This window comes from Accipiter gentilis, chromosome 17 (genome assembly GCF_929443795.1).
Source record: "Accipiter gentilis chromosome 17, bAccGen1.1, whole genome shotgun sequence".
NCBI classification, from domain to species: domain Eukaryota; kingdom Metazoa; phylum Chordata; class Aves; order Accipitriformes; family Accipitridae; genus Astur; species Astur gentilis.
The window spans coordinates 17,703,424-17,715,666 of record NC_064896.1 but is presented as its reverse complement, the minus strand read 5'-3'; the positions used below and the strand labels follow the sequence as shown (position 1 = coordinate 17,715,666).

General features: G+C 38.8%; 1 protein-coding gene across 7 annotated transcripts in view; it reads left to right on the top strand.

Moving 5' to 3' along the window:
- Positions 1-12,243, top strand: part of DENND5A (DENN domain containing 5A) — a 72,326-nt gene that overhangs the window by 54,665 nt on the left and 5,418 nt on the right. For 6 of the 7 annotated variants that reach the window (XM_049819999.1, XM_049820000.1, XM_049820006.1 and 3 more), the window contains 7 exons: positions 828-956; positions 4,819-4,940; positions 6,890-7,035; positions 7,618-7,736; positions 8,936-9,117; positions 9,986-10,068; positions 11,376-11,499. In XM_049819999.1, the coding sequence (XP_049675956.1) occupies positions 828-956; positions 4,819-4,940; positions 6,890-7,035; positions 7,618-7,736; positions 8,936-9,117; positions 9,986-10,068; positions 11,376-11,499 (905 nt within the window). The remainder of the gene's footprint in view (positions 1-827; positions 957-4,818; positions 4,941-6,889; positions 7,036-7,617; positions 7,737-8,935; positions 9,118-9,985; positions 10,069-11,375; positions 11,500-12,243) is intronic. The other variant, XM_049820004.1, reaches the window with a different exon arrangement.

The following is a 12,243-nucleotide window of genomic DNA, read 5'->3' as shown; positions in this document are numbered from 1 at the left end:
ACATTGTCACAGCTACTAGCTTATAGAAATACCCTGACACGCTTTTCATCTTTTTAAAATATTCTGTATTGTTTTATTTCCACAGAGATGTGGCTGTAGCGTGTGTGTTTTCCCTGTCATTGCCAAGTTGGTTGTGTAGCTCTGAGCTCATGCTTCACAGTGAAGAAAGCAGTTTAAAGAACTTGTTTAATCTAAAGAATGGGTTAATTTAACATTGAGTATTGTAGTGTGAATAAAACTATAACTTCTGCTCAATGCCTTCTTTTCAGTACATCAAAAAACAATATACAGAACTTCTAAATTAATTTTGAAAGGATTTTTCTTTCCTTTTTCCTTACCAACATCTAACTTTTTCAGTAGGGAGGAGTGAATTGAGGATTTTCAAGGGACATGCTTGAAATATTTTAAAATATATTTTAAAATATACCATTTGTGTCTTGTATGCAAGAAAAGCTACTACTGAGCATGCAAAGACAGTATTTAATTTTCCAAAGCACTCAGCCGTAATTATTGCAGTGATAAGGTCCAGAATGATTCTTAAATCATGTGAGGCAATGGGCCTGGTTTAGAATTTTGTAAATAGGGCACTGCATTGCAGATATTTCCTTTTCAGGCTCTTATTCTTTTTGAGCTAGATATGCAAGGCATTTAGATAGTGCTGAATGTTAAGGTGAACCTGTCTCTTTTTCCAGTAGTTTGTCTGATATTTTGCATTCTTGGCAAAATTTCTTCTTCAGCCTAGCTTGGTTCAAAAGAACTGTCACACTTTGAAAATACTGGGCAGTGTCTTTTTTTTTTTCTTTTTTTTTTTTTTTTTTCCCCTCCAGGCATATCCAGAACATTAGTGAGATCAAAACAGATGTTGGCAAGGCCAGAGCTTGGGTTCGTCTCTCCATGGAAAAGAAGTTGCTCTCTAGGCATCTAAAACAGCTGCTTTCAGATCATGAACTCACAAAGTAAGATGGCTTATCTTAGGCAAAGCTTTTACAAAATTAAAGCTGTATAGTTGTTTGACTTCAAAAACCCAGAAGTGCCTATTCTTCCAACTGCTTAGCAGTGTGCAAAAGGAATAGAAAAAACTAGCCTTCCAAGTGTGTCTCTGTACCTGTGTGTGAGCCATTTGGGAATTATGATTCAATGCTGGGGTTCTTCAGGTACAGAATCAGTTCTGTGAGCGTAGCCTGTCTGCAACTTTGAGGCGAAATCTTCAAAAATTGTTAGGGATTAAATGAAACAGGGTGCAGGTCCAAACACCACTACTTTGCTGACTCAAGCTTTTTATCCTGCCCCCCTTTCTGTAACTGTGGGATATTTTGTTTTCCTTGGATTGTTTGTGTGTTTTCGGAATGCACGGCAAAGTGCAGCTTAGGTCCTGGTTGCAGTTCTGGCACGATATGAAGAGTGTAAAGGCACATCCAGATGTGCTTCTGTGGTTCTGGTTACTGTGACTCAAAGTGACTGTTCCTTAGCTTTTCACTTCTGTCTCCAAACTTGAGACATTCTTGTAACTCCTTTTAGTACCATGTAAAATAATGTAGATAAACCACACCAGAAGTTGATTTTAAGAGAGCAGATGAATGGTGTACATGCAGTACCTTGAAGGTGACTAGAAAGGCTGTGATGATCAGTTCTTGCATCTCATTTTGGGGCAATAATCTCAAGATAAGATCTGGTAATCTTTCGAAATCTTCCGTCTAAATCTTTAAGGGCATGATTGTTCACATCTCTAGATCAAACTGACAGTGTCTCAGCTTGGTTTGTCCTCTCTTACACCATAAAGGTTTTGCATTTACAGCCTGCTTAAGAATGTAAGGTGAATTGCTTTCCTAATAGTCAAATATCTGCTATTATGATCCATTTTTTGTCTTTATTACTTCTCCTAAACATTTCAATATACATGACTTTAAATTCCTTGTATATGAAGTCATAAAAAAATTATGAAAAGACCCAACCGTTGAGACCCAAAACACTATTTAAAGAGTAATTGTACTATAGAAAGAAAATGGGAGAAGTATATAAAGTATGAGGGGGATGTGAGTGAAAACTGAAGACTTGAACCTGTAGAGAGTTCCAAATACTGCTCACTTAAACTCTGTCAAAAGTACTCTGTGCTAGTGCTTCCTGTAAGTACGCATCTTTAAGGGCAAAAGGAGAAAGGCTCAGCAGCAGGACTTGATGATGTCCAGAGCACATGCATGCTATATTATCTTTATAAACATAAATAATTCTTTTGTAAATAGTTGCACAAATCAGAGTACAGGCCATATTTAATACTAATTGTTTTAGGAGTAACAGTTTGAGGTTAATTTAGTATAATCTGTGCAGAAAAAAATGAATTGCTGATAAGATTGGATATAGTGTTTACTGTGTGGAAATTAAAGGTTCTGCTGTATGAGCCCTAGTAATTGTCATTAGCTTTAGTTGAAGACTTTCTTTTTGGAGACAGCTTAACCTATGCTGGCTACTCTTCCTTCCTCTCATCCCACTTGCACCACCTTCCAAGAAATGTCTGCCCTCCCCCAATCCCCCTGAGCCCCAACTGCTAATTATTTGAGATTTGCTTTGTATTGAATTATGTTGGACTTTGATGAAGCTGTGGCCTTCCAACAGTGAGCAAGGAAAAGCTGAAGGACAGAGTGAGGATAGCTAATAAATCTACCTGTATCTCTAAATTAAGGTTAAGCCACTCCAGTGAAGTCAACAGTCCAGATCAGGTTAAATTTAGCAGTGCTTGTCCTGTGCAGAACATGTGCTGTGAGAGGACTTTCCACACACCACCACACTCCACGTGCCCCACCTGCCTTGCTCCCAAAAAGAAGAAAAAAACCCATCTCTCTTAACACTGACCAAGGCACTGCTCTTCTATCAGATTCTGGTTCTCTAGAGCAGAGTGAGTCAGCAGCAAAAGTATGTTTAAAATGAAGCAGAGGAGTAACTTGCATAGGAGTGACATCAACTCTTTGTAATCATGTGTGCTTTGTGCTGCGTATTTAGGTATCCTACTTAAAGAAGCGTGTTCTAGGCAGCATGGATTTAAAGTGTGCTCCGTTTTGCTTTTAGAGGAAGCAGTGCCAAGTTCAGTGAGGTACTAAAAGTAATTGTGCAACTTCCGCCATTTTACAGTTAACATGATTGTGTGTTGTTCTTTTTTTTTGAAGCAACCGTTAGATATTTTAATTAACCCGTTCTCTTCACATTTGCTAAAAAAAAAAAAAATATATATATAAGAAAGCTGAAACAAGTTTGGCTTCTTTCTAGTCTGCAAAGTAAGTAGAGTTAGGGAACAGAAGGAAATCACATAGCTTCACTCCCGAGACCTTTACATGCACAAGTAAACTGAGAAATCTTGCACTTTGAAAAGGCAGGATGGCATATACCTTTGTGGACAGGGTGTCTCAACATGTGGTTCATATTGTTCAAAAGAAACACGGACACAGTCACCCCTGAGACCTTTGTGGGTTTGCTACTCTTGTATCTACAGGCAGGTTATGTTGATTTGAGGCTCAGAATCTTTATTTCCATTGAGCATTTCCCATCAGTCTCTAGTGTGATGTTTGTTATGTAAGTGAGAATATGTGCGTGTGTTAATCAGCATTGATCTGTTTTGCAAATTTCTGGCTTGTAAGTTATTGCTGACTTTTTTTGTAACTGGTATCTGAGATTGAGGGGAGTTGTCAGGATGCCCTCCTGGCAGGAACAACCTATCCATGGCTGTGTCAGCATTTCTAACACCTAATTCATGCATTCGTGACATTTTGAATGTTCCTCTAGTGTCAGTTGGATTTTGATGCATCTCGGCATGCTCTTGTTTTACAATTATTCACCAACACTGGTATTATTTATTGGTTGCATAATTAACAAAAATAGCAGTGATTGCTACGTACAAGTGAGTAACTTTAAGAGTATTTTCCAGTCAAAATTTGCACTTGGAAAGGTAGAGGTTATAAATTTTCTTCAAGGTTTCTCAGTTGCAGGTCTTGCGGTGTTAAATTCACTAATGTGTTTGAGTAATTTAAATAATTATATAAGATTGTTTCCATTTACAGTGCGTTATTCTGCATAAGTGTTAGTGTCTCCACTGGTGAGAGAAGGCTACTGAGCTACATCGTTTGATATTTTCACTTAAAAGAAGTTGCAGTTCTGTGCAGTGTTGCAGTCCTAGTAAACAGTTTGCAACCCAGTAAAAGGGAACAGTAGGACTTTAGGCCACCTTTGCATGCTTATGGTTTTGATTGTGTCAGGAGCTGTGCACTGTCAACAGTGAAGCTATTCCCTGGCTTAATGTGCGGGTTGTTGTAGGCCCTGGGTTATCCCCTATAACCTAATACAAGCAGATAGCCCCAGTGTTTGCCCTAGTGTCCTTTGAAAACAGTCTTCTAACTGTCTTGTGTCATGTGCTGGAGGACTCTCCCATGGCACCATCTGCTCAGAAGTAACTTTTGAGGACTGTCTTCAGTTCTGTCATTTTACATGGATGGCCAAAAGAAGTCAGATTTTTTTTCCAAGAACGAACGAAATTCCTTTTTTCCATCTTTTGAAGTGTTCTTGGGTGGGGGAAGACCCTTAGACCACCCCAAACCTTGTTTTCGAGGGGTGGCAAATAGTGTGAAGTATTGGTCTGATGCAGTTGGGAGACTTAAGACTTGCAGAGAGTCGATATATGTTGGCACATTAAATACTGTTGGCTCTACCAGTATCACTTGTCATTTGTAATTGCTTGCTCATTCTTCATAGTTTACCTAATAAATATGCACAATAGAAAACATTTCACTGAAAGCATTTTGTTACTATGACAGATTATTTGTTTTGCTTTGTCAGAAAACTCTACAAGCGTTATGCATTCCTCCGCTGTGATGATGAGAAAGAACAATTCTTATATCATCTCCTGTCATTCAATGCTGTTGATTACTTTTGCTTTACCAATGTTTTCACAACAATCTGTAAGTATTTGCTTTCCCTGGAACTCTGACTTCCAGATTTGGTTAAGTCCTTATTCAAAATTCTAAACAGCTCTGAGCAGCATGCCATAATGTAATTGTTCTGCTTTCTTCCTGGTATCCATCTGTGTATGCTGTATCACTATTTCTATGATCTTTTCTGGTGTCTCTCTCTGTGTCACTAAAGGTTTTTGTTTCTAACTTGGTAAAATACGCAGCTTTAATCCTTTTAGTTGGGGGAGAGTTCTCAACAGAAAATTTTGTGGTGAGCTTGTTTGCATCATACTAAACAAGAACAGTATGGATTGTTCATTATCAAGGTAAGAATATTAACACGTGCTAGGAGTTAAAAAGAAAACAAAAAAAAACTTCCCTCTTTTCATGCTCAGCCTACTGTGCCTCATGCCTGTCTCTGAGTTTGGGATAACAATGAAATGCCATTGAGGGCTGCATCAGAACTCTGCAACACATTGAAGTACTCTTGTTTTTGTTTTTGTTTTTTTGTTTGTTTGTTTAAGATGTCCTAGAGAAACTTTTAACCTGTTGTTGCTGATGCTTAAATGTGTTACAGAGTTCTCATGTGTTTGTGTGCCTGCTGCCACAGGACCTCACTAGTAAGGTGGAATAAGGAAAGACTTCAGCAAGGCTTATAAAATTGTGTGTGTGTGTGAAAGGACCCTTTTGGCCCCATAGTCGGAACTACACTTGATGGTCTGTTATGATCCATATTTGTGTGTATGAAAGACAGAGCAAGTGAACACCTGAGCAAAATGGTTTTTGGTCTTGTGGGCAAGTTCTGGATGATGCTAAAATCTGGTCTGCTGGATGCAGTTAAATTATCACTTACTTTAAGACTATCAGCACAGAAAACAAAAAGGGAAACATTTTAATTAATTCTTAAATGCTGCAAGCATCAAGCTTTTAAGAAAATCCAACCACCAAATGCTTTCTTGAGGGCACTGACAACTGAGGAGGCATTGAAGGAGAAATGTATTAAACGCCTCAGCTAAAAAGCCCTAACTGTAATCCATTTATGCACTATAAAAGAAGGGCAGATTGCCAAGAAACACAGTGACCATTCAGATAATTGGATTTTGTTATAAAAGTTTGGTTAATAGGGGGCTGTGCATGAGATGCTAGGCAATTGAAGAGTGCATGCATTTCCTCAGGAGCCTCCGGAGTCAGAGAAGGGGCTGTAACTCAGGTGATGCGATGTTGAATTAGTCACTGGTAAACCAGGGGACCAGAAAGTGTTTGAGCATGTGCCTGGTGCCAGTGAAAGGGGAAAAAAGTTGTTTGGTCTTTTTAAAATCAAGAAGTCCTACAGTTAGCATAACTAAGAGCAACATGGTACAGAGAAACTTGCAGCATTAGAATGTATTTTCACTGAATTTGTTCAGCCATAGTAGTGAACACTGCTGCAAGCAAGCCCTGCAAACAAAGACTTTGGTTAGTAATTGAATGGGAATTGGTGTTAGTTTTGTAGTGTGTGCACATGCACGCACACACACACACACAAAAGCAGGCAGTTAGGAGTTGAGCATTGAGTTGCATGCTGAACTATAATGTAGTCCTGGATACATGAATATTCTGTCTTTACTACTTTGTCTCTAAGCTGGGGACAAGTAACCATTTTCATGACGTGTTTTGAGGCTGGTAAATGAAAAAGTATTATACCCATATGAAGGCATTATTCCATCCACATTTCTTTTTTCACTTGACAGTGTTTTGCTATCAGCTCTGCTTCTTAATGACTGCTATGTGTACACTTCCTGATTGTCAGTCAGTGCTTAGTGTGCGAGTGTTAGCATGATTAAATAGCGGCTCTGATGTTCTAACATTTCATGGTACTGCAGTATTTTATGACATATCATTTCCCCCTCTCTTCATTAAAGAGGTTACATCATTATCCTTCTTCATTTTTGAAGCGTTATTTCTTCTTGTGTTTGCAGTGATACCATACCATATATTGATTGTTCCTAGCAAGAAACTTGGTGGCTCCATGTTTACAGCAAATCCTTGGATCTGTATCTCGGGAGAACTGGGTGAAACAGGAGTCCTGCAGATTCCCAGGAATATATTAGAAATGACTTTTGAGGTTTGTATTGCTTGATACAAAAAATGCTTTGAGTGTTCTGTTTGTTCAGTTCTAAATTTTTCCCTTGCTGTACCATCTTGCCATACATTTCGTATCTTTAGCCTGTGTGGTTAGTTGCAAATACTTCCTGTGCTTGTACATAGCAAATTTAATCTATATTTAATAACATGCAGAGCAAAATGACTGACAAATCCTTAGTGCAAGGATGGACAAGACTGTCTTCATATTACAACTTTGTACTGTAACGGTGGGAGTTGTCATATCCTCTTCGATTGGAAACCAAGAAGTGATTCTGCTCTGATTTTTGTGTGTGCACATTGGCTAAAATTTACTTGAAAAATCTAGTTCAACTGATGTTCTTTCTGCTGATCAAAATACTATTTAACAGAACAAAGTAAACAAGTAAAAACAAGTAAACAAGTAAAAACAAGTAAACAAACACCTAAAAAGCGCAGAATCAATCAGTCAGTCAGGAGAACCACATTTCTGATTCCCTGTCTGAGTGTGTTCTCTAATAGTTTACTCTTCCAACATGATGCTCTCTTTCAGTTTACTCTGACAAACTCTTTGTTTAATTTGCAGTGCCAGAACCTGGGAAAACTGACCACAGTGCAAATAGGACATGATAATTCAGGGCTGTATGCCAAGTGGCTAGTGGAATATGTTATGGTCAGAAATGAAATAACAGGGCATACTTACAAGTAAGTATCATCCTGATGTTTCATGTTAGGTAAGTAGAATTTCTGCAGGGAGCTGGCACAGTAGGGCTTGTTTGTTTAGAAAGGTTTAATCTTCTGGGAATTTGTGTCTATGGTTCCTGCTACCTGAAGGCATAGAAAAAGATCATTTGGCTTCTGGTGTTAAACAAATAGTGATTCTTAAAGTTTAAACGGACATTTCAGTTTACAGATGCTCATGTGTAGCCTCAAAACACTGGTGGAGAAGATGAGTTGACTGTTGCATATCTTAAAAATAATCTGCCTTGAGCCCAAGGAAGAAATAGCAACTTAAAGCTTGCTGCTTACCAAATATGGGTGGTATTTTATATTAAGGCTGAGTGCTCTACGTGTTATACAGAGACCTTTGGAGGTAAGCTGGAACACAAGGGCTTATGAGTGTTAGAAACCTGTGTTTGCATAGTGAAAGTAAAGGAATAAGGTTTACAGTAAGAATTAAGTTTATTTGTGTTGGTTACAGCATAGTTTCTGCCCTGTCCTTTGTTTAGAGAAACTGTCAGGCTCATGTTGGTGACAAATTGGTGGATAAGTCCATTCAGTTCTCTGTGCCAGTTTGTTTGTAATTAAATGAAGAGGCAAGATTCTATTTTTGGATGCTGTTCAGTTTTCTGATTAAGCTGATTAAACTGATATTAATGCTGGTTCATAGAAAGTGATAATGAGGAAGTGAGCACATGTGCTTTCTAGTGTCTGATTTACTATCCCAATTTAAATAGGTGCTTTGGTGTTTTGGCATTTAAGTATATGTTTGGGGTTTAGGTTTTTTTGTGGCTGGCCACATGTAACATGTAACGTATTCAGTGAAAGCATAGATGTATTTCACCACACACCTATAGTGTGTAGTGGGTCTTACCCTTCTACATCTTTTTCCTCTGCAGCCCTCAAATCATGTGCTACATGTAGGATGCAAGACAAAATCTGCCGCTGTTTGTAGATCATCTAGTGTGACATTTAGCACAAACTTGGAACTGAAAAGCTGTTTTACTTTTGCTCCCTCTGCTGGCAAAAGCCAAACCCAAGACTTTGTTATTTGTTGCTAGAGTGAAGTATTTCTAATAACCGTACTACCAGAATTTGGGTTTTATGAAACTGCTTAAAGTCTTTGGCATGGAACTGAATCTAGGTTGAAGGGCATGAATCACCTATCTGCTTTATGTTCTTAGGTTTCCCTGTGGAAGGTGGCTTGGAAAGGGAATGGATGATGGCAGCTTAGAGAGGATCCTGGTGGGAGAGTTGCTGACTTCCCACACTGAGGTTGACGAGCGGCAGTGCCGAACCCCTCCTTTGCAGCAGTCACCAAGCATGATCAGAAGATTTGTCACTATATCGCCAAACAATAAGCCAAGTGAGTGGTATGGTAGGGGATGTCTTGTACTGTTCTACATCATCGTCTGATAAGAGCTACTTGCAAACAGAACTGCAAGTTTTCGTGTATTTTAGAACTGTAGCTTGGAGAGGACCTGTGAAACTCATTAGCCCAAACCTCTGCTCAAAGTCCAACTAACTTCTGAATTACAATCCTGAGCAACCTGTTCTAACTACTCAAGTTTTGAAAGTCTCCAAGGATGGAAAGAAGATGTCTCTAGACTCCTGGTCCAGTGCTTAGCTCCCCTAGTGGTGTTTTCTGCATTCTTGTCCTTCATCTATGGAATGAATACTATGGAGGAAGGTAGAAATTTGCTGTCCTGTCTCTATCCATTCTTCATGGATGAAAAAGTTTGCTAGTGGTTTCTGTTCATGGACTTTAGTTTTCAATTGAGATCGCCGTTCTAGGGTTGTCTTATTCCTGATAAATCATGTGGTTACTTTGCTCCCAAACATGCTTGTGTTTACAGCGAAACTACCACAGGAAGTATTTCCAGGATGTCCAGATTTGGTGGTCCTAATCAAAGCATAGCTCCTTTTCTTAGCTTTGAGCCCTGGTCTGAAAATACACATAATATGTAAAAACCCTTTCTACCTGTTGCTGTGTTGAAACACCACAGTGTAAACCTCAATATAAAACCAAGCCATCTCCGTTTCTACCTCCTCCACAGTAAATAAAAGTAGAACTGGATTTCTATTACCCACAGTCTAGCACTTTTTCACTAACAGCATAAGTTATACTGGTTCGTGCTCCTCTTCTTTCTTTTGTGGTATGCCTTATCCCTCATGCACAGGTACAATTTCTCAAGTTGTTACAGAGTGACTGGGGATATTTTTGTGTTTTGCAGAGTTAAATACTGGTCAGATACAAGAAGCTATTGGTGAAGCTGTCAATGGTATTGTCAAGCATTTCCACAAGCCAGAGAAGGAGGTGAGGAGTTGTTGTCTGTGTAGTGGCAGTCCTGTCTTAAAACTCTTATTAGTAAGCATTGGAGAATATATAACAGAAATAACCAAACTGAATGAACAGCAATCTGTTTGAAAATTTCTTAAGTGGAGGAAAAATGAGATGCTGAGACTACACTGTTGGAATAGTACATTCTCAAGTTCCTCAGTTGTGCTGCTAACTGGAGCATTCTGTTCATTTCAGTGTTAACATTCTGGTATTGGAAATTGTGTTGTCAAATTCTGCCAAGGATTCTACCTGTACCACTGTCAAGAGTGTTGCCTTCTGTTTAGTTTGTTCTGGATTAACTGACATTTTACATCTACTTTGAGGACTGAGTAGGGGTTTTTTATGCTTGATTTGCATTAACTTTGCTACTTAAAATGTGAAAACCCATGGGCCGCTTTAAAAAAAAAAACCCAAAACAAAAGAAACAAAAAAGACTCACACTCAAACACCTGCCCCCACCCCCTCCGCAAGTGAAGCAGAAGTGCTCTCAAAGGCTCTGGTACACTTCTGTGTTATACATGTAATCATCTTAACTGACAGAGCAGTTATTTCCTGGAACAAACTTAAGAAGCATTCCTCTGTCAAACCATAACAATCTAGCTCTTGTGAGCCAGAGTGGTGTAGAGCACTGTTTAGGTATCTCTTGAAAGTCATTAATTTTTTACAAATAGGTTCTCCCATTCCTTCTGCACCTATCTTTTCTGAGTTCAGTATAGCATGGCAAATTCATACACAGTGTAATTCTGGTTGATGATCACATTTACACAATAATCTCAAGTGGCTCTGCGCTGGTTTTGCAAAATAGAATTTACCATCATGTTCTAAAGAAGAATATGGTTTTTTCTGAAGTTTAAAAATCACATTAAATATGTTGGGTTTCTTGATAAGCAAACAGTCTGAGGCACCTGCTACAATGGACCTGTGATCTTTATTACTTAGTAAAAGAAGAAAGTATTTTCTTAATTTTCTTTACAGCGGTTATCATTATAGGTAAAACCTCCTCATGATCTTATCTTGGCCTTTTTGTGGCTTCATTTGATGACAATGAGGCCCTGAGACGGCTTTCTTCAGCCTCGTTCTTAGAGAGGTCAACACATTTTTGAATGCTCAGGACTTGAGAGCTGGGCCATCCTGTCTAGGGCCACTGTTTGACAGTAGACTGTAACTTTGGGCATCTATTTATTTAAAAGCTGGTTTCAGTAATAGATGCATGAGAGACTTCTGTGTTCCAGACTTCCAAAGTGAGACAATAAGTGTGTGCGCTTTCTGTGTGTGCTTGGCAGAGAGGAAGTCTGACGCTCTTGCTGTGTGGAGAAAGTGGACTTGTTTCAGCTCTTGAGCAAGTGTTTCAGCATGGGTTTAAATCACCGAGACTCTTCAAAAACGTCTTTATTTGGGATTTTTTAGGTAAGTGGGAGGAAGACATAAGAGAGCCTGTTTGTGTCTTTGAAATGTATCCATCTGTGTTCTGTACCATTGCCACTGTGTCTCAGCTGGTGTGAACAGCACACTTCTTGGAGGCATTTTGGCAGCTGAATTGCCCTAAGAGCTCTTACCTCCTCGTACTGTTGAGAGAAAGAGCATCTGTCTTCTGCCAAAGTTGACACTGTACTTAGTACAGTAACTGGACTTCTAGCAGTAGTAGTGTAAAACAAACTTTCTTAGTGAGGAAGAATTATTTAAATAAGGTGGTGAGTTGACATATGGTAACGTTGTTCTTAATTAAGCATAGTGAAAGCAATCACACTTTTAAGAGGTTGAGTTGCCTTATAAAGTACAACAGATGGATCTAGTGCTATTGGTACTTACTGGACATTGTAATAAAGGGGTTATAAGCATACATTTTTCACACAGTGGTCTAGATCCTATGACATAGAGTTGAATAAATCAACTGAGTACACAAATACCTTTTGGAAAAGGCATTATTTTTAACAGCGTTTCTGTGTTTTGAGTAGGTACTTTGACATCACTCTTCTCCTTATCATTTTACTGTAGCATCTCAACATTCAGTAGATAGGAGAACCTCTTTAGCACTCTTCAGAGGGAAGGAAGTGGAATCCCAGTTTTACACATGGGGAACACAGGACTGAATCAAACATCAAAAAACAAGGCCTAAATGTACCCTTTCAGGAAATTCATGGATGAGCTTTG